Genomic DNA, 22,298 nt, shown 5'->3' with positions numbered 1-22,298 from the left:
AGTCCTTGAACCGGCACAAGGTCTACACACAGTGAGACCCCAGGTGTCCTCGGGTGTGCCCGACACAGGGACACAGCCTGAGTGAATCTGACAGTGCCCCAGAGGCTCGTGGTTTTCGTGCCGAACCTCCACTGGCACAGACCTATTCACGGTGCAAACGAAGCAGCGGGGGGCACGCAGAGCACAGGCCAAGGTTTGGGGTTTGACGTCAACCCTTACAGACGATGGTACTTGGGAGTGAGGCAGACCTAGGGGTCTGGCTGAGAAACCCTCCCTGCACAGCCCCCGCCCCAGCGTGATCTCATCCAGACCTGGTGCCTGGTAGTGGCCAGGCCAGTGAGGCCCCGAACTTGGCCCTCCCAGAGGGGCCACTACAGCAGGAGACCTTAGGGAGGTCTGGGCCAGTGTGCCCCGGGGCCGCCACCAAGTGGTGCACGTGGAGATCCGGACATCAGAGCTGGCCTACAGGAGCATGCTGGCCCACTCGTGTTTTACTTTAACAGACACAAACTCACAGGAGCACACGCCTCCCACAGCGGAGGGCTCTGCAGCACTCGGCATGGTCACGAGGCTGCATGATCACAGACCACCACACTTCAGACATCCATCCCCCCAGGAGCTCGCCCACGACCCGGGATCCATTCTGCCCGCAACGGGTCCACTTTTTAAAATGCCAAATAATTTAGGAAAAAAACATAAAAGACGTTTGCACCAGGCCATGTCCTCATCAGGCCGTGTGCGCCGGGTGTGGGCTCACTGCTCCCACACTGTCCCCCCAGGAGCCCAGGGCTTCCATCAGGAGTGCTACCTCCCTGGGTACAAACCACCCCCCACAACAGGCTCCACGCAGCCCAGACCCTCAGAGAGGCCCAGCCAGTGGCCGTCTAACCACCATCTAAGCCCACAACTGCCACAGCCCTGAGAACCACCACCAAGAGGAGAGAGGAAGGGTTTCCTGCCGTGTCCAGCGAGGCTGTGGGATGACTGGTGGTCCAGAACGCTCTCCGCTCAGTCTGCCAGGGGCCACCTAGCTGGGCATGCAGAGGGACTGGACACGAAGAGGGTCAATGGCACAGAGAGGGGGGCCTGTGTTCGGTGGCCACGGGAGTGGGTACGAGGGGGAATCATGCTGGACCCCCCAGTGCTTCCAAGCCAGGACTGTGGGGACGCAGCAGGCCCACGACTGTCCTGGGCTCTGGGCTCAGACACCAGTGCCCACAGGCAGAGGCCGCTCCATGCCAGCTCACCGGGAGCGCAGCCACGGCCGGGCAACCCCTGGCGCAGGACACAGAGGGGCGCAGGATGGCTTGCAACCAGGTGTCTCAGTGGCCAGGCTCCTTGCAAGTGAGTTCCATGAAGAGCAGCCAGTGGGAAGATGGGTGGGAGATGCTTGCGCACTTCCCGTTTCCTCAGACGGGGGCACTTTCTGGGGAACCCTGACAGTCAGCTGCCCCTGTCCTACAGGAGGGGCAACTCTCACACCCCTGCGAGCGTCCAGCGGGAGCAGGCAGAAGGAGCCCCCGCCCCACAGACACGAGGGTCCCGACGTGGACACCCTGACTCTCTCTGTGCCTTTAGCAAAACTGCAGCACCAGCCCCAGGCCCAGCTGGCCAGGGACCACCCGCCCTGCCCGGTCCCTGCCCCTCCCACCACACTGCCTACCCGCGAGGGGTCCCGCCCAGACTCGGAGCCCCTTCCTGATGCCCAGCCCAATGCCATATTTCCCGTGTGGTTGGAGTGCGTGTGTCCAGCGAGGCTGGGTCAGCCCACCCAGGCCGGAAGCCAGCCAGACTTGCACGGACTTCTAGAAGGAGCCGCCGACCCCACATCAGACCCCATCCATCCATGTCCCTAAATGCCATGAGGCCTGGGGTGCCCTCCCCAGGACCCTGTCCACTTACATGTGCAGGCTGGCCGCTGCTGGCCACAGAGCTGCTGGCGGGGGCGGGCGCCGGATCTCGGCAGCCCCAGCCGTTAGCCGTCCCGAGGCTCTCTGCAAGAAAGGGGAATGGTGGGCTGTGAGCCCCCGCGGGCTGGAAACCGAGCCAGTGCAGGGTGGCTGGGTCCCAGGAGCCCCCCCGTGAGGGAGGAAGGGAGGCCAGGTGACCACAGTCCTCCCAAGTGACGGGAGAGCTACGAAACAGACAAGGAATTTCTCCGAGACCAGCCACCCTCCCCATTAACATAAAAAGCAGACGGGAAAGCCAGAGGGTACAACTGTCCTCACTGGAGCCTGGGCCCCACAGGGCAGGGTGGCCCCTGAGTGGGGCGGGGGACCGGCCGAACACGGCCCTAGAAGGCCTATCATGGGCTGCCGGCTCCCCTCCTGCTCCAGGCGAGCGGGAAGCCCAGTGGGAGGGGAGCCGCGGGCGGCCGCGTCGGGCACTCACTATCCACGTGCGCGAAGGCGCAGAACGGGCCCCGTGGGCAGTACCCGGTCTGCCGCATGTCATTGCACTTGGTGGATTTGTAGATCTAAGAGACAAAAGCAAAACAACGAAATCAATAAAACTCAAAAATAAAACAGGGATGCCTGGGTGGCTTGTCAGTGAGGCACCAGGCTCTTGGCTCCGGCTTGGGCCACGGTCTCAGAGCCCAGACCCTGCAAGAAGCCAGGGGCTGCCACCTCGCAGGGCAGAGGACCCCGCTCCCAGTGTCCGCAGAGCTTCCTGAGGACGGGTGCGCACACGGCCCATGCGCCGGGGTCCCCTCCCTGCCACAGAGCAGGTCGGATGTCCTTGAAATCACACGCAGAGTCGACTGACCACTTGGCGTTTTCCGTAAGAGGCCCCGGATTCAGGGCGCGGCATACAGCGGCCACTGAAGAAATGACCGAGATGCAAACACGGGCGTGAGCTCCACGGCCAGCCTGGAGCCGCCTCACCTAGATCGGAAATGCGCTCATGGTGCCTACAACACTCAGTGCTGGCCACCAGCTCACCAGGACCTCGACCCCAGGCCCTCCGCACCCCCACCAGATCCCACCCAACATCCTCCGGAAGGCTTCCCCTGCCTCCCGCCTCCCCTGCCCCACAAACGCCACTCACTCTTCGCTCTCCTTCCCTGGGGCTGCCAGGACCCAGGCCAGAACAGGGCCCCCGGACCCCTGACAGCCAGCACAGACCACAGGGCAGCCCTCTTCCCGGGCCCGTCGCCCGGCCTGGGCACTGAAAGGTCCCCATTCCCTGCTCTCTGACTTGACTGCTCCACCCCTGTCCCTGGCTCTCCCCACCCGGCTCCCCTCCTGCAAGCAGGCTTGGTTCACAGGGATTGGCACACCCCACCCTCCCCACCCACCCGTGAGGCCTCATCCTCCACCCCCAGCCGCCCTGGTCCACACGCTCTCCTGCTCCCCGAAGGGGCTGATCTGCTGGGGTTTTGTCAGTTTTTTAAAGATTTATTGATTTGGCAGAGAGAGCACAAGCAGGGAGAGGCAGGCAGAGGGGGAAGCATGTTCCCCGCTGAGCAGGAAGCCCAAAGCAGAACTCGATCCCAGGACCCTGAGATCATGACCTGAGCCGAAGGCAGACGCTTAACCCACTGAGCCACCTAGGCACTCGGTTTTGTTTGTTTTTTAAAAAGATTTACTTAACTGTTTTGAGAAACAAAGAACACGCAAGCAGGGGAGCGGCAGAGAGAACCTCAAGCAGACTCCCTGGTAAGCACGGATCCAGACACAGGTCCAGTCTCCCGACCCTGAGCCCACGATCTGACCGAAGTCGAGAGCCGGCCGTCCGTCGGCAGAACGCACACTCCCCCACCCCAGCGCCCCACTGGTTTGTTTCTGACACAAACCCAAGCCATGCGCTGCTCAGCTCAGATGACTCTGGCCAACTACACCCTTCACCAGCTCCTGGGGGCGGGGGGGCAACATCTGAGCCCCTGGAATGTCCTGCCTGGGAAGTATGTCCGTTTACCTGGTTGTGCACCACAGCAGAGGGTAACAACGTGATTTATGGGGGCGGCTCTGGGCCCCACGGTCTTAGCTCAGCCTCGGGAGGGCGGGAAACTCAGCCACGGCCACATGACCCCCGATGAAAACCCTAGACACTAAGGGCCAGGGGGTTTCCCTAGTTGGTGACACATCGCCGCTGAGAAAAGTGGGTGCTGGCCACACGACCCACTAGAGGACAGAGCGGGGCGCTGGTGCCTGCTTCCCGGGGACCCCGCCCACACGGATTTTGGCCTGTCTCCAGTCACTAGTGACCCCTAACTAAGGGCACCACAGCACTGCCGGGCTCCGCGAGGCCTTTGAGCAAATCACGGGACCTGTGGAGGGGTCCAGGGGACCCCAGACCCAGAGGGAGACCCGTCCTGGCGCAGGCTGGGAGGGGTGCCCTGGCTCGTACCTCGGGGTGGAACTGCTGCTCTGCGCGGGAATGGCAGTACTGACAGCTGTCCCCGCTGTCACACCTCGCGGGCTCGCCCCACTCGTCACCGTGCTTCACGCTGGGACACGGGGTGGACCTGGGGGCACAGGGTGGGGTCACTAAGGACACAAGAGCAGGAGCTCTTCCTGCGCGCCCCGGGCCATCCAGCTGTCACGGGGCTCCCGCCACACGCAGGACAGCGCACATGGCCCCAGACACGCCACCTTCCCACCAGGACACGCGAAAGCAGGCCGAGCGCCGCCTCGACCCAGACGGGGACTTGGGAAGCCTGTTTCTATTTTCCACTAAAGGTAAAGCGAGGCTGAGTCCAAGCCCCCCACGCTCACGAGCGGAGCCCGTCGGGGCAGCAGCCGGACCCCTATAGCCGGGGAGCCGGCGGGCTGGGCCACGTGCATTGAGAACCCGCCCCCGGGCCTCGCTCTCCCTGCACCTGCAGGCAGCGGGACTGCCCTGTCCTTGGATGTATGGGAAAAATCACCCGCAGAAGGAAATGAATCGTATTATTGTTATTCCCTGGCACACATGTGGCCTGGACACGCGGGAAATTCCCCGCCTCTTCTCCTGTGCGTCACTGGGGTCACAGGGAGTGACTCCACCTCCGCTGAGGAGCGCCCGGGGCTGCAAATCGGTGGCTCTCCACCCCGTCCCGAAACAACAGGGAGAGCCCGGCCGGCCTGGGCACATTCGGCGGTGGCGAGTCCCTGCACGAACCCAGTGGTACTTGGGCCGGCCGGGCCCCCGCGCCCCAGGGCTCACCGGTACTGGAACCTCCTGGGGTCCCGGCGGCGGTCCCGACTGTTGTGGTAGTGCGGGCACGCGTAGCCCTGGCGGCACAGGCGTGGTGGCTTCGGGCACTGCTCCGTCTTATAGCTGCCCAACACGAAGTTGGAGTCTGAAAAACAGGAGTCAGCGTGGGAACGTGTAAGGAGGAGCCACCCCAGTCTCGTTGACGGCCCAACATGAGGTGTCCGCCCCACGACCGCGCACGGGAGCGGGGCACAACACCTGCCACAGGCTGGTGAACTGGAGAACCTGCTGCTCAGGGCATGGCCAGATTCAGGGGACCAGCAACCGCGGGGTCCCGCCACGGATCTGCTCACAGAAAGGGCACGGGGGCGGCGGCGGTGGCAGGGACGCGGCTGGCCCAACATCCGGGACAGTCTCACGCTAGCTCCCAACAGGAATGCTTGACCCCGAACATTCCGGAAACCCTGCAACGGACACCTGAGCTCTGATGTAAACGAAAGACTCTGGGAGGGAAGAGCTCATCCTGTCCGCTTGCCGGGGTGGGGGACACGTGTCCTGCAGCAGCGGGGACGGGGACGCGGAGCACAGGGAGTCACGGGATATGCGGGAACCCCCCCGCACCTTCCCATCTGTGGAACCGAACACTGCCCCCCGAACAGGTCTATGTTTCAAACGATTAATTTCACGCTCTTTAAAGGGCATCTCAAAGCAAAAACCTGCAAAACGCCAGTGGGGTCATTTAAAAATGGAGCTGATAGGACATTCTAGAAACCGCCCTGCTCTCGGGCTGGCTACTAATGGGCAAGCGCTGAGCTCCATGCTGAGAGGCAGCGGGCAGCCACGGGAGGGACAGCCCAGCCCTCAAAAAGTGTTTCTGGTCCGGCAGTGCCGGAGTCTGTCTCAAACACGTCATCGAAGACAAGAGCGGTGACCCACACAGGAGGCTGTGCAGAGAGCAGAAGGGGCTTGAGGAACAAAAGGGCCGACTTTGAGAAAATAAAAATTACAGAATAGGGATTCCCAACGCTGACCGCACGCCTGCTGCAGACACAGGTCCTGCCAAGCGCCACGACGCCGGCAGAAACAAGCCATCTGCGGCAAGAGGGTGACACCACGGTTCCTTACAGTTTCCGACGCTGCGGCGAGCGTGAAGGCCACATGTCCGGAAAGTCAGCCGTGAGTGGGGGTGCCCAGCTCCCGGGGAGGCGAGGATGCGGTCTGCACACTCCCAGGTGTGCAAACGCACCCCAGGAGCAGCACACACATCCCACCCATGGGGCAGAAGACACCCAAGACACAGCCTATGACCCCAAAGTCCTTCGGGAGGTGATGGACACAGGCATGGTGGCCCGTCCCAACAGTGGGCTCTTAGAGGGGAGAAGACACAAGCCAGCGAGCCCTGGAGGAAGGGAGCCTGAGAAGCTACACCCTGGACAGTTCCAGTTATGGGAAATTCTGGAAAAGGCAAAGCCGTGGGAACAGAACGATGGCTTAAAGGACCAGGGGTCTCCAGGGGCTGGGGCAGTGGCAACAGCCTGAAGGATGCTGCAGAGCAGACACAGGATGCACTTGCCCAAGCCCCCCTCTCCCGGCCCGCAGAGCCCTGAGAGAACCCGCACTCGCTACTTAGTGACAAAGTGTCAACCTTGGTTCCCTGATTGTTGCAAACGTATCAGGCCGGTGCAGGTGTCTTATGACCCGAAACCAGGATGCGGGGGCAGGACAGGGAGGCGTGGGGGCTCACACTACCTGTGACTTGTCCGGAAATCTAAAGAGATTTACCCACGGTAAAATCTAATTAAAGAGCCCACCCCCACCTCAAGCCCGCTCTGGGACAGGAAGCCTTCAAAGCGGCAGGGCCCGCGGCAATCCGCTCCCTGGGGGCAGCCCAGGGCCCGCGGCAATCCGCTCCCTGGGGGCAGCCGGCGGCTGACCTCACCACAGACACCCGGGCGTAGAGGTCCGAGCAGCCTGGGGACAAGAGCAGCCTGGGCTGAGACCCACTCGGCTGCCACCACCCGATGGACTGGGGGTAAGGCGCGCAGCAGGAGACTTGTTTCCCCACCCAGTCTCCAAACAAAGAGTGGGTCAGCCGTGCGGTCACTTTGCCGACAGAGAAGAGCGTCAACCCCTCCCCACCCATGGCGGCCTCGGGTTACCTTGCCACCGGGGGTCCTCACCCAGGATCTTCTCGATCATGGCCTGGCTGGCCAAGACCCCGGGCTGCAGGTCAGGGACACCATCCGTGCCGCACAGTTGGCCGTCCTGCAAGGCTTCCTGGGCCTGCAGCTCCCTACAACCAAACCACACGGCGGTCACAGCTCCGCCGCGGGCTGCCTCAGCCCTCCGCACCAGTGAGACAACGGTTCTCCGCCGTCACCCTATGCGGCTGCCTGGAAGGCTCCCGACGGGCGTCCCTCAGGTACAACCCGAGATCCAGTCCCGTCAGAGCTGTGCAGTGGTTGGCGAGGCCCTGGCCGCCTCCCTCGGGCTCGGCCCCGCGAGCTCCCACGGACACCCACGTCGGAAGGAAGGAAACCATGTCACCAGGGCGAGGGCAAGGCTGGGCGGGGAGCGCAGCTGCCCCACACACCTGATGTCGCACACGGGGGGCCGCAGGTCCAGCGGGCCGTGTGCGAAGGCGCAGTGTGGCCCATTCTTCGCGCAGTGGCCCCGGGCGTCGGTCTCATGGATGCACGTGCCCGTCTTGTAGTAGCGCAGGTGGTACTTGCGCTCCGTGTCCCCAGTCGTCCGGTGCAGGTACGGGCACCTGGAGAGCAGAGGGGCCGGCACAGGCCATCTGAGGCCTCGGGGCTGTGGGGACACACTCGGCACGGACCTGCCCCACCCCGCCTCAGGAGCCAGCCACCCCGTCTCACCGCGGGACCACCACCCCAGGCACAGCATCCATCCCCAGACGCTAAGACCCCCCCACAAATCCCTCCACTGTGTGTGGTAGAAAACACTATTGGGTCTCCCTGGAAATCATCCTGCGTCATGCTGTGACCATAGACAAACGGGGCTCTCCTCACGCAGCTGGGCACGCCCCGTCCCTGACAAGCACTATTAGACAAGGGATTGGCAGTCACTCCCATCCCACCCAGGGGCTTTTGGGGACCCCTCGAGGGAAGGAGGAGCCTGCACATGGCCGGAGGGGGACGCTGGTTGCACAAGAGAGAAGCAGGTGCAGGGGGAGGGGCAAGGTCACGTGTGGACACCGGCCACTCAAGCCCGGGGGCAGTCCACACGGCTCCCCAGGCAGTGAAGGGCTCGAGTAGCACGGAGGAGACCGGCACACGTGGAGCCGGGCCCCCAGCCCCATCGCAGTCAGTCCCTCTAGACAAGAGCCACAGACACACAGGAGCGAGGAAAGGAGCCCGAGCCAGCCATGCCCCGAGCCACCCGCGGAGTGATGTGGGAGCCTGTCACTGCCCGGCCCCTCCAGCGACGGCCAGGGAGCAGCATGGGAGGCTCGGGCAAGGCCCAGCCCCACCTCACTGCGCCGCATGTTTCCCCACAAGGAGCACGGACCAGCCTCGGAGAGAACGGCTCGGAGGCCACCTCACTCTCAACCCCTCTCCCTGGAGTAAGGAAACGCAGGCTCAGCCCTCGCACCGGGGCACCCAGACCTCCGGGGCACCCGTGCCACACACAGCATGAGGAGACAGGACTCCATGCCCAGCCGGACAGTCCCTCGGAACCAACCAAGCAGCCACCAAAGGAGAAGCCAGCGGGCGGGCCAGGCAGATGCGCTCCCGGGCTGCGGCCAGAAATGCACTGGACACCTAGAGGACACATTCTGCTCAGTGAAAGAAAAGAGACACGAAGGGACGACGGCCTTACGATGCCGCTCCAGGTGGTCCTAGGAAGTCAAAGTCAGACCAACGGGCTGAGGGGGGAGCATGGGCGCGAGCGGCTCGGGAACCAGCGGGGACCCAGTGCAGAATGGCAACACCTGCGTGCGAAGCTGGAAGGATCTGGAAGCAGAGACTGGGGACGGGTGCACAACCCGATGAGAGTGCTCGCGGCCACTGCACCACACACGGAAACATGGTTAAAATCACACGTTTCACAGCACACGCGCGTAACCGAAATCATCAACAAAACCCCCAGGGCCAGAGGAGAGAGGGGAGAGAGAGACCTGACCTACTCCTACAGGAAGGTGTGCTCACAGCGCACTGGAATGGGAAGGGAGGCGACTGCACACCACAGGGAACCCCTCTGGTCAGCATCCTGTGAATTCTCCACGGGAACAGTGGCAGCCGCTACCAATCGCCAAAGATGTGTGAGACACAGAGAGACGTCCCAAAACGCCTCGGTCTCACTTTGTGAAAACAGAGAACAAGGACCACGTTGCCACTGCGCATCTGGGACCAGAGAGCCCTCCCCAGTGAAGGTCCAGCGCAGGCATGAGTGCGGGCGCCGCCTTGCCCCAGGCCCCGCTGCACCAGCTGTGTGTCACACGTCTGCGTCCCCCCAGGCTCGACCCTGTGTGTGCACAAAACACTGGTTTGTGACTCAATCTGGGGCAGCCAGGTGGCAAGGCAGCCACAGAGACCAGCATCACTCGCAAAGAGCACTGACCGTGCTCCCTGCAGGTGCCCCCCGCCCCGACCTCCCATCCCAATGTAACAATGTCACGGCTTGGCCCTCACTCCCTTCCTAGCAGCCCCTCAGCAAAGTGCTAAGCACCCTCTGCTTTCTTTGCTGGTGCTGTTGCCAGCGCAACCAGAGCCTGCCTAGTCCCCCTGCCCAGGCCTCAGCACTGAGCATGGAGCACCGAGCACAGAGCAACCAGCACCAGCACAAGGGCCAAGCATGGAGCAGCAAGCATGGAGCACTGAGCACCAGTGCAAACACCAAGCACAGAGCAGCAAGCACAACCACCAACTACCAAGCACAGAGCACCAGCACCAAACAAAGAGCAGCAAGCATAGAGCACGGAGCACCAGCACCAAGCACAGTACACAGAGCACGCACAAGCGCCAAGCACACAGCACTCAGCATGACCACCAAGCAGAGAGCACCAAGCATGGAACACAAAGCACAAGTACCAAGCACAGAGCATGAAGCACCAACACAAGCAACAAGCACAGAGTACCAAGCACGAAGCACAACCACCAAGCATGGAGCACCAAGCACCAGCACCAAGCATAGGGCACCAGCACAAGCCCCAACCACAGAGCATTGAGCATGACCAACAAGGAGAGAGCACTGAGCATGGAGCACAAAGCATGACCACAAAACAGAGAGCGCCAAGCACGGTGCATGGAGCACCAAGCATGGAGAACCGAGCACGGAGCACCGAGCACAACCACCAAGCAGAGAGCACTGAGCACCAGGACAAGCACGGAGCAGCAAGCACGGAGCACAGAGCACCAGTACAAGCGCCAAGCATGGAGCACTCAGCATGATCATCAAGCAGAAAGCACAGAGCATGGAGCACAACCACCAAGTACATAGCACCAAGCACAGTGCACGGAGCACCAAGCATGGAGCACTGAGCACCAGCACAGAGTACCAAGCACAACCACCAAGCAGAGAGCACAGAGCACAACCACCAAGCAAAGAGTACAGAACACTAGCACCAAACATGGAGCACCAGGACCAGCACAAGCACCAAGTACATAGGACTGAGCACAGAAAACGAAACATGACCACCAAACACAGAGCGCCAAGCACAGTGTGTGGAGCACCAACACAAGCACCAAGCACAGAGCACCAGGCATAGAGCACCAAGCAGAGAGCACTGAGCGCAGAGCACCAGCGCCGAGCACAGAGCGGGCATTATTATTTCACACGGGCATGACCTCAAGACACTGAAGGGCTCTTACTTAAAGAAAATGGTTCCACCTTGGGAAGGTCTGAGAAGTGAGGAGAACACAGAACGCTCAGATCACAGCGGCAAAGCCAGACCCTCTCTGGGGCGGGGAAGAGCTGGGGCTCAGCCCAACACGGCACGAGCATTCTTCCTCGCAGGAGCCCACTAGTCCCTGGGCCACGGGCGATCCCGCCGCCCCCACGATGTACCTAGGTGTGACTCAGTTCTGCCGAGCACCAGTTCAGGTGACGCCCTCGGTACTCAAGCCATCTGCCCCAATCAGTGACCCAAACAGTGGAATTCAACCAGCATTCTGTCAGGGGCATCCGGCACGTGGAGACCAGCACAACCCCAACGTGCTTGAACCCGTGGGCCAAGAAGCAGGGAGCAGGGAGGAACAGACCGGGGGCTCAAGACTGCCCCTACCTCTCCAGGACAGTCTGAAGCTGTCCCCCTCCCTCTGGTAGCGCTCACCAAGATGGATCTGCGAAGGGACACAGAGATGGCCCACCAAGCTCGGACCCACTGCGCATCAGCACCGGCCAGGAGCTCACCGGGGAGTGCGTCACAAGCCCTGGAAGGGCGGGCCAATCCCAGAAGGTCTGATGCTGCCAGTCCAGGTGAGAGCCTCAGAGCCCACCTGCAGGAGAGCCCCAGGTGACGTCAATGCTACTGGGCTTTAAGGGGGACTCCCTTTAACCCAACTTCCTGCCAGCTCCCAAGGGGCGGGGGGGCGGGGCAAACAGCACACAAATAAGTAACTGAGGTGTGGAATGGAACGGGCCAAGCCACCAAGGGCAGCCACATAGGAGACAACAAACATGAACAAAGGGAGGACCCATGGGCCGCAGACAACTGGGGGCAGGGAGGTGGGGGAGGGTAGATGGGGCTTCTGGGAGGAGCTCGAGTGTCACGGCACACCCACCCCTACTCTCTGATGCTAGGGGAGGGGAACTGCCCACTAACCCCATGTTGACCACGCCCAACCCCTCCGCCCTGCGCCCCCAGTCTCAGGACCTCGGAGCCAGGCCAGTGACCCGTGGCTAGTCCCTCACAGGGACCAGCAGCACCACCAACAGGTGTCACTCCTCCCTGTGTCCCTGCCAAGCTGACACCCCGTCTGGAAGACAGAAGGTTCCAGTGGCCTGCGTCTTCCTGTGCCTGGGGCGGCCTCCTGGTCGCCTCCTCCACCCCTGCCCCTTTGCTCTATGGGGTTCCCCCAGGCCAACCTGGTCACCTAATTCCCTCAAGCTGATAATGTGTCACCTAAAAGCCTGTATCTTCCAGACCACAGCCCCATGACCATGGGCTACATGGCTCTAACCTTCAGGACCTGCCCTTGGCTCTCACCTCACCCCAAATGCCCAAGCAGAGTTCACTGGTAAGACCAGTGTGGGGCAAGCGTACAGCTACCCCGCAGGGAAATTCACCCAAAACTGGGGACCGCAGACACTCGGGTCTCTGAGCACAGCAGAGCAGACAGAAGGCAGGTGTGGTGCAGCAGACGCTGAGGACAGCAGCTCCAAGCAACACCTGGGCGTCCAGGGGCAAGCCCACCGAATCACACACCAACAGCCCACCTGGTCCAGGGCCTGCGTCCTCGGAGACCCCAAGCGCAGTGAGGAGGGGGCTGTGGGGACAAGAGCCAGGTCTGCCAGGGGAACCCTGGAGGAACGGGTCGGGCCCATATCTTATCAAAGGATTGGGAGGGCCACTCGCCAGGGCAGGAGCAGGGTCAGCAGAGGAGACTGGTTACTCTGTACTCGGGGTAGCTGGGGGCTGCTGGTTTCCCCAATGAAAAGTTTCTCCATGAGAGGCCTCGCGGACCCGGGCGAAGCGAAGCCCTTTCCTCTCCTATGCCAAAGTCAACCTGAGGGAAGACACCTGCGCACGCACGAGCTCTCGGGCAGGGGGAGGGGCCGACCGCATTGCGAGCACTCACACCAGCCCGCTGCCCTGGCGGGCGGAGCAGGGCCGGCGGGGGCCTGGGGCTGTCCACACAGACCTGCTTTCGGGACGGGGCCGACCTGAAAACCCTCGGCACAGGCGTGGCCTTCCTTGAAGCCCGGCCTAAAAAATACCTGGGACGGATCCTCCAAGAGGGAACACCGGCGCAGTGCAGCCGGGCCGCGGTGCAGCGGGGCCGGAGCCCAAGCTCCGAAGCAGCCTCTCGCACCTCTTACCGTCTCGGTCTACTGCTCCACGCACACCGCGCGCCGCGGACCCCCGCGCTCCGGCCACGGGGCGGGGCTGGGGCACGTGACCCGCACGGCCAATCGTGGCCAGCCCCGGGGGGAAGGGGCGTGTCCGGCAGAGGGGGCCGCCCCCAGAGAGCTAGGACCGCGGGTCTGGAGCGCGAGACTGATTTCCCCCGGGCCAGAGGGGGGCCCGCCCGCCCGCCCAAAGAAGAGGATCGTGGCGGGGTGTCTCTGGGGAGGGGGAGATGACCGAGGGATGTTTACCGAGAGGGGACACTGGCGACACCACGGGGGGAGAAGGGGGCCCTGGAGGAATGGGTGATGGCGAGAGGGAAAGGGTGACCACCCGCCACGGAAAAGGGGTGTCGGTGGGGGAGGGGCCACAGGAAGAGAAGTAACAGTGAGGGGAGAAGGTAACCGCCAGCTTAGAAAACGCCGTGACAGCAGGGGTGCCATCCCTCCATCTCCGTCTTGTCCTGCCCCACAGCTCAGCTGAGAGGTGGCCCCAGCCAGCGCTAAGACCAACACTGGATGCTTATGTCACCTGACAAGGACTGAAGGGGTTCGGCCTTCTCAGGGTGTTCATGCTTTAAAATAACAGATTGGCACAACCTACTTACAAATTCCATGAAGATGCTATGTGAACCAGTCAAACCGGACAAACTCTGGGCCACTCCACTTGTGGGGAATGAGAAAGCCCCTCTCCCATGTAGTGGAGCACCAATTACTAAGGAGAGATCCCCAGGGGACATGCATGCTACCAAACACTTCCTAAAGGGTTGATGCTCAAGACAAAGGACAAACTGTTTACTTAGACGTGTGACTTTCTCACTGTATGGACAGTCACCGGACACACCCGCAACAGAAAAGGGCCAACAGGCAGCTCACTCCCACTCATCCTGATTCTCAGTGATGACCTCCGTGTCCCTGAGATCGCATATCACTATTTCTGTAATCAATAACTGTGTGCTACTTAACTATTCCTGAGCCCAGCTGAAATGACCACGTGCAGGTAAGTGTCCACTGCCAACTCTTCATCCTGAGAGGCCGGGATGCCATCCTAAGGCCCAGCAAAGGGGCCAGGTCAGTACGAGGACACACAGACTCCAGAACCCCAAACAGCTGTTCCAATAGGCTTTGGCCGCATGCATTAAGAGCATTAGTGAATACTGCCACTTGGTTCTCTAGGACAGGGTCAAACATGCTGGGTGACTGGATCCCTAGCACCAGTGACAAGCATCTGTACCCCCGCCCCCCGGGGTAATTCAGGACTCAAGGCCGGGGGGGTGACTGACATGGCCAAAGGAAATGTGGGACCTGATGTCAGGCCTCAGCTAGACAAACACATCCCTTCTGAAGACCCATTTGCAGAAAACATCAGCTCAAGAAACAATTAAGTAACACCCTTGTAACACTTCATACAAGCAGGGGTGCCTCAGGAGCTCAGTCAGTAAAGCGTCTGCCTTTGGCTCGGGTCATGCTACCAGGGTTCTGGGATCAAACCCCCTCATTGGGCTCCCTGCTCAGTGGGGAGACTGCTTCTCCCTCTACCTCTGCCCTTTCCACCCTGCTCATGCGCTCTCTCTCTCTCTCTCTCATTCTGCTTCTCTGTCAAATAAATTGAAAAAAAACAAAAAAACTCCACAGAAGCCTCACCATCTCAGCAGGGGAGGAGCAGGGCACATCTCTTCAGCAGGATTCCAGCTGCCTCGACAACAATCTTACTGATCTTGAGCTCAACTACACTTGCAGTAAGTGTAAGAGTATAAAGTTTATAACACACGGAAGTTTCCTCCCTGGCCTGAGCATCTTTGGAAAATGAAGGACAACAGACATCCCTCTGCTCTCTCTGCAGCAGAGCAAACACAGTCTTGGAAATGGAGCATTCCTGGAGACCCACCCAGCTCCTTTCAAAGGGTCAGTCGACCGAGCCTGCAGGACCGCCCCCAAATCAGTGCTGGGTCTGAACAGAAGGGGGGCAAGCAGTGGTTACCAGAGGCCCTGGGGCCCAGGGAGACTGCCCCAATCCAGGCAGAGACGGACCAGCCATCCTCCTGCCCCAACGGTCCAGGAGAAAAGTGGAAAGCCTCCGGCTACAGATTTCTGCCCACTCCGCGAACGCACATACTCTGACTTGCGCTCGCCTGTTTCCCAGTCTACATATTGCTGAATAAATACATCTGTTCATAACACCATGAAGAAACTTGTAAGAAAAAAGCCAACCAAAACAAAACCTTCGTTTCTTAAATTTTAAGAGTACTACAGAAATGGCAGCCTACAGATACGATAACGTCCCTACCAGTCTGTTACAGAGAAGTTAGACGACTGAGCCACAAGAAAGGAACTGCTCCAGATATGATTTGCAAGCATTCCAGCAGCCCTCCGGCTGACAGCCACAGACAGCCTCGAACAGGTGCACATCCTAAGGGCTGGTTTTAACGCAGAGAGTGCGGGGACCCGGTTCCCACGTGGGCGGGGCAGGGGGTCCGGAGCTCCGGGCGGACACACAGCCCCGCAGGCAGAGGAAAGCCACTGGCGGCCGCGGGAAGGCTTCCGAGGGAAGGCAGGACCCGCTCCGCAGAAGGCCACCCGGCCGCGGCGCACACTCACTCGTCGCCGTCGGGGCACACGCCGCTGGCCTCGTCGTACTTGGAGCAGTACACGTCCGGGCTGTAGTTGAAGGTGCCGTCCCGCCTGCGGAGCGGTCTACGCCGACGCTGATTTAGGAAATGCCAATGGAAACAGGTAAATGGCCTGTGCTGGGCGCACTTGTGCTGCACAAACAGGGAGCACTGCTCTGTCCTAAACTCCTTTAGATACCTAAAAAGACAAACAGCGTTGCGGGTCGCTTCCGCCGCCACCGCCGCCGGCGGGCGGCATCGGGGGACTCGTGGGCGGGGACCAGACCCCGCAAGCCAGGGCGCCCCAACCTCAGGAGCAGCCCCCACTCCGAAGGCAGATGACCCCAACGGCCGCCCCCCATCCCCAGAGCGTCCCTCGCATCTCAGGCACAGTCCCCGACCCCAAGCGCAGGCAACCATCTCCGCCCTGAGATGCGATCCTCCACTCTGTCCGGACGGCCGCCCTACCCTACCCCCAGCCCGGGTGCGAGTTCCCAGACCCCGTCCGCAGCACCCCCCCATCCCGGCCACGGGCGTGACCCCCAAGTTCAGGCGCGACACAGCGACCCCGGGAGCGCCCCAACCGGGGACAGAGGCAGCCCGAGTCCAGATGGCCGCCCTCCCTCCGAGCCAAGGCGCGGCCGTCCATCCCCGACTCCAGGCGCGACCCCCCACTTCCAGTGCAGACGGCCGCCCTTCCCCCAGCACGGATGCGATTCCCTGGACGCCGTACGCAGCATCCCCCAATCCCGGCCCCCGACGCGACCCCCAACTTCAGGGGCGACACGGCGACCCCAGGCACGCCCCGAGCCCCAAGCTCTGGTGCCATCCCTGATCCCAGACGGAGGCAGCCCGGGTGCAGATGGCCGCCCTCCCCCCGGCCCCCAGGCTCATTCTCCGCAACCCCCCGAACCCCCAGCGAAGGCCCATGGACCCCCGCCTCCTGGCGCGCTCCCCTGCCCCCGCCCCCAGGTGCCGCCCCAGACCTGGGCGCCGCCGCTCGACCTCAGGCGGCTGCAGCCCGCGTCGGACGGCGGTCAGCCCGCCCCGAGCCCAGGTGCGACGCTGAGGCCGGGGCGGGGGCCGGGGGGCGGCGCGGGGCTCCAGGCCGCACCGGCAGCGGCATCCAGGCCCAGGTGCGCGGGGCGCGGGCCGGGGGGCGCACGGGGCCGTCCCCCGGCCCGACCCCGTCCCCGCCGCGGCCGGCCCGGCCACTGACCTGTAGTGGGTCGGCTTCTCCGTCTGCGGGGGGGACCCGCTCAGCGCCGCCGCCGCCGCTTTCGAAACCGACGGCATTTTCAGTCAAAACAATGCAGCGCGCATGCGCCAGGCGGGCCCGCCCCCGCCCCTCCGGATCTCCCCCGGCACGGAGCCCCCCGCGACCCCGCCCCCGCCCCGCCCCGCCCCGCCCCCGCCGGCGTCCCGCGGACCCCGGACCTGCCCGGCTAGCGCACCCAGCGCCAGCTCCGCAGGGACACGCCCCGAGCGCGCCGCCCCCGCCCCCGGTGCACACTTCTGTGCCCCTGCGGGCTCCCCTCGTCCGTGTTCACGCCAACCCGAGCTCAGGCGGACCCCGGCCCCTCCCGCAGAGCGTCCTGCACGACCCGGAGCAGGTGCCCCGCGTGGGACAGCTGGCTGGCAGCTCACAGTCCACTCCTTCATAGACTCTACCCCCCCAGGCTGGGTGCGGAGCTGCGGGGACCGGACGCCGTGGCTTAGGGATGGATGCGGCAGATGTGGGGGGCCGTGCAGCGCTGCTTACGGGTACCCAGCTTTCTCTTAAGGATTGCGAACAGGTCTTCAAATTAGGCTGTGGTCATGGCTGCCCCAAGTCACTATTTGAAACGTTTTTTTCATTACATACTGCAAGTGGGTGAATTGTGTATCAGTAACGCTGATTTTAAGAAAGAATCCAAGAGGCCTACAGTCAAGGGGAAGTCACACACGGCTCTTGTCACCACGCGGACGCACTGGGGGGGGGGGGGTGGCTCTCGGGGAAGCAAGCAGCAGAGCAGCAGCAGGGTCCTGGCTCGGTGAGCCTGGGGTAGGAGGGAGGATATGCACTTAAGGAGGGAGAACCTAGGTTCGGAGCACGCAGTTTTGTAAATATGAGGCATGAGACACTTCTGAAAATGTTCAACCCAGCTAGTAATTAAATTAAAAATTATCTTAAAAAGCAAGTGAAAGTAAGGCAGAGCCCATAGAGTGGGCATTTTCTGTTCTGAACAGAAACCCTCCAATGCTGCAGCAAGACAAGCCCTTGAAGGAGGGCGGTTGGGACAAAGACTGAGACGATGAAGGGCTTTAGGTAACAGCTCCCCTGCCCACCTGCTCTGCCCTGCCCCTTGGAAAAGCCCAGGTCCCGGAGGGCCTGCTCCCACTGTCACCAGCACCTTGGTCTTCCTTTTGCTCATGAGGCCCACCGTGCCCCGGGTGTAAAGTCCAGAACCAGAAACGCCCTCGCCGGCGGCTGCCGTAGAAATACTCAGGATGTGTTCCCATGTAGTACATGATGTTTCATCCAAAAGATTACCCACCCCTGTGTTTTGAAAAGCTGTGTATTTATACACACAAAACAATCTGGGAAGGTAAACAACAAAGTGTTCACAGCAGCTGGCTCTAGGCGGTGGGATTTTTAGTGTTTCTGATTCTCCTCCTTTTGCTTACTATGGTTATCTAACTTTTCCAGATAATCCATGTTGTTTCTGTCATATGAGAATTAATTTTAATTAAAACAAAAATTCTTTTCATTAGGCCTTTTCTTCCCCCTGCAGGAACTACTGAGAGAAAAGTAAGGGTTCAGGTTTGAACAATTTGCTCCAACAAAATAGTTTACAATTAAACAGGTAACAACCATGCCAGGTTAGAGAAAGGATGGCTTAGTTCTTTGCTCCTGCTGGGATAAAAATGTAGCCTGAGCTACAATTAGGTCAATTTTTCCAAACCTTGATCTGTCTTTAAATAATGAACATACTTGCATCAGTTTTATTTCCCTACTGAGCCCAGACACTGCCGGATGGAGAGTACTCCCTCACAGAGACCCTTCTGGAAGCCAGCACGCTGGCAGGCATCCAGCAGCCTCCAAACACCAATGAAAGAAACCTCCAGGTAATTTTGGGACCAATGACATGCCAAAATAAAACCTTCTACTAGAAGCGTAAGTAAACAAAATCTTCCTTTAGTGCATCTTGTATTTAATTATACTTGATCTTAGCCAAATTAAAAACCAAGCGGTATCTTACTTACTACTTGAAAAGGCTATCATTTAGATGCCCAAAAATACTGTCTGCAATTTGTCAAAACAAATACTTATCAGGGGCACCTGGGTGGCTTAGTCGTTGGGCATCTGCCTTCGGTTCCGGTCCTGATCCCAGGATCCTGGGATCAGCCCGCATCCGGCTCCCTACTATGCGGGAAGCCTGCTTCCCGGTCTCCCACTCCCACTGCTTGTGTTCCCTCTCTGTCTCTGTCAAATAAATGAATAAAATCCTTTTTTAAAAAAAATCACCAAAAAAAAAGGAAAAATAAAAAGAAATATTTATCAGTCTTATTCTATTCAGAGAATCTGGTGACCTTTTTCTGTCACCAGAAAACTGTTAAACCTAAAATTCTGTAGAGCTGATGAAATTCATTATTTCCGGCATCCTTCGTAAACTCCACAACTTACATTCAGATTTCTTCCCTCAGTTCCAACTCTGGAAAAACAGAACAAAGGAACTGGAAAGGACTAAAAGTCTCCCCCTCTATTTTTCTAAAATGAAACGCAAACAAGGGGAGGGGATCGGCTTGATTCCACATTACCAAATTAAAATGTACTGTCAATTAGTTTGTAAAACAATTTCTACGCACTACAGTACACTGCAAATCGAAAGGTTAACTCTTTCGCCAGCTGTTCCGTCCCCGAAAACAAAAGACCCGCGAACTGGATCCGGGGATCACGAGTGTCACGAGCACCGCTTCGGAAACGCGATCGCGCCAGAGAAAGACACATCACAAATTCAAAAGCGCACGACGCAACCGAGGCTTCTCCCGAGCATCTGGAAACGCCATGTCCTCTGGACGTATCCGCTGGGTATCAGTGTCCGGCCGAGAGCCGGCCCCGACAGGATGGCCTTCCGCTCCGCCTTCCACGCGGGTCAGCGCGGCCCGGTGCGCCGAGTTCTTCACTCCGCTGACGCGCGCAACGGCGGCAGAATCGCCAAACCCGATGGCCAAAGCGTCGGGGCGGCGGCCTGTGCCCTCGCCGCCAGCCCCGCGTCCCCCGCTGTCCCCGCGCCGCCAGCCCGCTAAGTTCTCGCCTGGTGGGCAGCCCGAGCTCCGGGCTCCTGCGAACCCTCGCCGGGCTCCGCCTCCTCTTCCCCGAACACCTGTTTCAGCCACCGGTCCGCGCCGGTTTCCTGCCGCAGGAAGCACCAGAAGACCAGAGCCATGAGAGAGAGGCTGAAGGGCAACACCCTCCACCAGGCCCGCTGCTGCTCCTTCCCCAGGGAATGCTGCACCGTCCAGCGGGACGGGTGGGCTCGGCTGGAGGAAAAGTGAATGGGACGGTCAGGGTCGTCCTCTTCCTCGGCCGCGGGCGGGGCCTGCGCTCGGCCACCCGGCGGCGGCTGGGCGCGCGAAGTCCAGCGCACGAACCTCAGCGTCCGGACGGCCCTGCAAGAGAGACAGCTGTGAGCGCGCCCGCCCGTCGCCCCCGTCCTCGGCCGCTCCAAGAAGCTGCTCAGCTCACCCGACCGCCGGCGCACACAAGACGCCGTGCATCGCGACCCGGCCTCCACGTTCGGCGCCGTGGCGCATCGGGTTGGCGTCACTTCCGACGCGCGAAACCGGAAGCCGGACGCCGTTCGAGGCCTCTGTTCACGACTACAGAACGTGGGTCCGGTCGCGCGACGGAAATGACGCGCACTCTCGGGCGGCCTCTTCCGTCGCAGCCATCCACCCACGCCAGGCCGCAAGGGCATGCCGGGAACTGTAGTTCGCTGCCCGCCCGAAGAGGAAGGAACCGAGAGGTTCCTGAGTGCAGGGCCGGGTTGGAGCGAGATCGTGGCACTGGCCCCCGCGCACCCCGCACCCTTCCTGCCGTGCAGGCGCAGCCCCGGGATTCGTGCGGCTGTGCGACCGCAGGCCCTCGCCCATGTCCTGGCGCTGTGCGTTGCCCTGTGCAGCGTACGCAGAGCTGTCTCTAGACCCAGACCTCTCTGCGGGGCGGCGTTTCCGCGCAGGGCTCGGCCTCGGGGCCGCGATCCCGCAGCCGGCGCCGCAGGGCACGCGCACGGCACTCCCCCGGCGTCGGGTCTGCTCGCCGAGGGCCAGCGGGACCCCGTGCGCACGTACGCTGCCCTCCTGGGTCACCCTCCCGAGTCAGGCGGGGGGCGCCCTTCGGGCTGCCCTGGGGCTCCTTGCTCGGCCCTATAGGGACGCTGCTGGAGCTTTTGTCCTCAGTGTCAAAACTGGGCCTGGTTTGCTGATCTTTCACGTCAGAGGGTCACGGAGGGTGTGCAGGCATCCTCACAGACGTTGTGGGGGTGCGTGTACGGGCGCTGAGGACTGCGTGACACAATCAGATGGCGAGGCCGCCCTGTGGACGGTGATAAGCTGCCTCCCCAACCTGGCGTCTTTGCCTCTGGACCGCTCCTTCCTGCACCCGCTTCCGGCAGAGACACCAGACCCCGCGCGGGTCTCCGCCCCGCCCCTCCGGGGACTCTCCAGACACTAGGGCGGGGATGGCGGGCTGGAGACGGTCCCCACGCAACAGCACCTGCGGGTCCCCCCCAGCCTGGGAAGCCCTGGCGCGCTGCGGCAGCTCAGCTCCCAGCCCGGGACCATGTCCAGAGCTGCTATGTCAACAGAGGCACCTGTGTGTCCGGGTCCTCCTCGTTGGGCCCCACCCCACCTGTTCCACCCTGTCCGTGCAGACTGGCCAGCACGAACCCTCTAACACACGAAGGAAATACGGAGTCTTATTCAAACCGAGAGCCGCCCCGGGAGACAGGTCTTCACGGGGAGAGAGTTCTGGAGAATGAACTGTTTTCGCAGAGTCAGAGAGTTCTTTACAGCTTTTAAGAGCTCAGAAGGGTATCGATTAGCGTATACGCTAATCGCTGTACGTTTAGGATTACGAGGCTTAACTTCAAGGAAGGCAGCAGGAGTGTGGCTGACATCTCAAAGGCAAGAGGTTTTTCCCTTAGGATGCTCACTCAGGAGCCAGACATACAGTGTGTGTGTGGCAGGCCCTTAAGTCCGGCTTTTGGTTTAAAGAAAGTTTATGTACCGCCATCCTGATAGAGAAATCTAAAATGACTTCCCTTGTATATCAGACCTTCGGAGAGCTTTCCTCTCCTCTACCTCAGAACCCCACCTGAAATCACTGCCTAACCAACTCACCCACAGGCAAGCCCAGGAGCCCCCGCTGCAGATTGGTGGAGGGGATTCATACTGTGAGAGAATGGGCTGGAATCATCCTGGTGTGTAGCCTGGAGGGCTTCCTGGAGGAGATGGAAATTAAAGCCCTCTGAGGTT

At 61.0% G+C, this 22,298-nt stretch overlaps 2 protein-coding genes across 10 annotated transcripts in view; both read right to left on the bottom strand.

Moving 5' to 3' along the window:
• UNKL (unk like zinc finger) overlaps positions 1-17,132 on the bottom strand; it is a 40,254-nt gene extending 23,122 nt beyond the window's left edge. The window contains exons 1-8 of one of the 9 annotated variants that reach the window (XM_032327533.1): positions 16,999-17,132; positions 15,769-15,978; positions 7,733-7,909; positions 7,299-7,432; positions 5,149-5,284; positions 4,351-4,468; positions 2,392-2,476; positions 1,903-1,994 (exon numbers count right to left, since the gene is read on the bottom strand). In XM_032327533.1, coding sequence (XP_032183424.1) covers positions 1,903-1,994; positions 2,392-2,476; positions 4,351-4,468; positions 5,149-5,284; positions 7,299-7,432; positions 7,733-7,909; positions 15,769-15,978; positions 16,999-17,075 — 1,029 coding nt within the window. In that variant the 5' untranslated portion in view covers positions 17,076-17,132. The remainder of the gene's footprint in view (positions 1-1,902; positions 1,995-2,391; positions 2,477-4,350; positions 4,469-5,148; positions 5,285-7,298; positions 7,433-7,732; positions 7,910-15,768; positions 15,979-16,998) is intronic. The other 8 variants (XM_032327530.1, XM_032327527.1, XM_032327526.1 and 5 more) reach the window with 8 other exon arrangements.
• Positions 17,133-19,276: 2,144 nt separating this feature from the next.
• Positions 19,277-20,645, bottom strand: C20H16orf91 (chromosome 20 C16orf91 homolog). Its single transcript, XM_032327542.1, has 2 exons — positions 20,509-20,645; positions 19,277-20,432 (listed from the first exon to the last, which is right to left on the bottom strand). Exons 1-2 carry the CDS (start codon positions 20,574-20,576, stop codon positions 20,066-20,068), a joined length of 435 nt encoding a protein of 144 aa, XP_032183433.1. The 5' UTR covers positions 20,577-20,645; the 3' UTR covers positions 19,277-20,065.
• Between the last annotated feature and the right edge of the window lie 1,653 nt (positions 20,646-22,298).

This window comes from Mustela erminea, chromosome 20 (genome assembly GCF_009829155.1).
Source record: "Mustela erminea isolate mMusErm1 chromosome 20, mMusErm1.Pri, whole genome shotgun sequence".
Lineage (NCBI taxonomy): Eukaryota > Metazoa > Chordata > Mammalia > Carnivora > Mustelidae > Mustela > Mustela erminea.
This window is presented reverse-complemented; position numbering and strand designations above follow the sequence as displayed.

Coding starts and splice junctions, on each gene's coding strand:
- C20H16orf91 (XM_032327542.1), bottom strand. CDS start 20,576: ATGCGCCACGGCGCCGAACGTGGAGGCCGGGTCGCGATGCACGGCGTC. Junction 20,433..20,508: donor TTGTGTGCGCCGGCGGTCGG/GTGAGCTGAGCA, acceptor TCTCTCTTGCAG/GGCCGTCCGGACGCTGAGGT.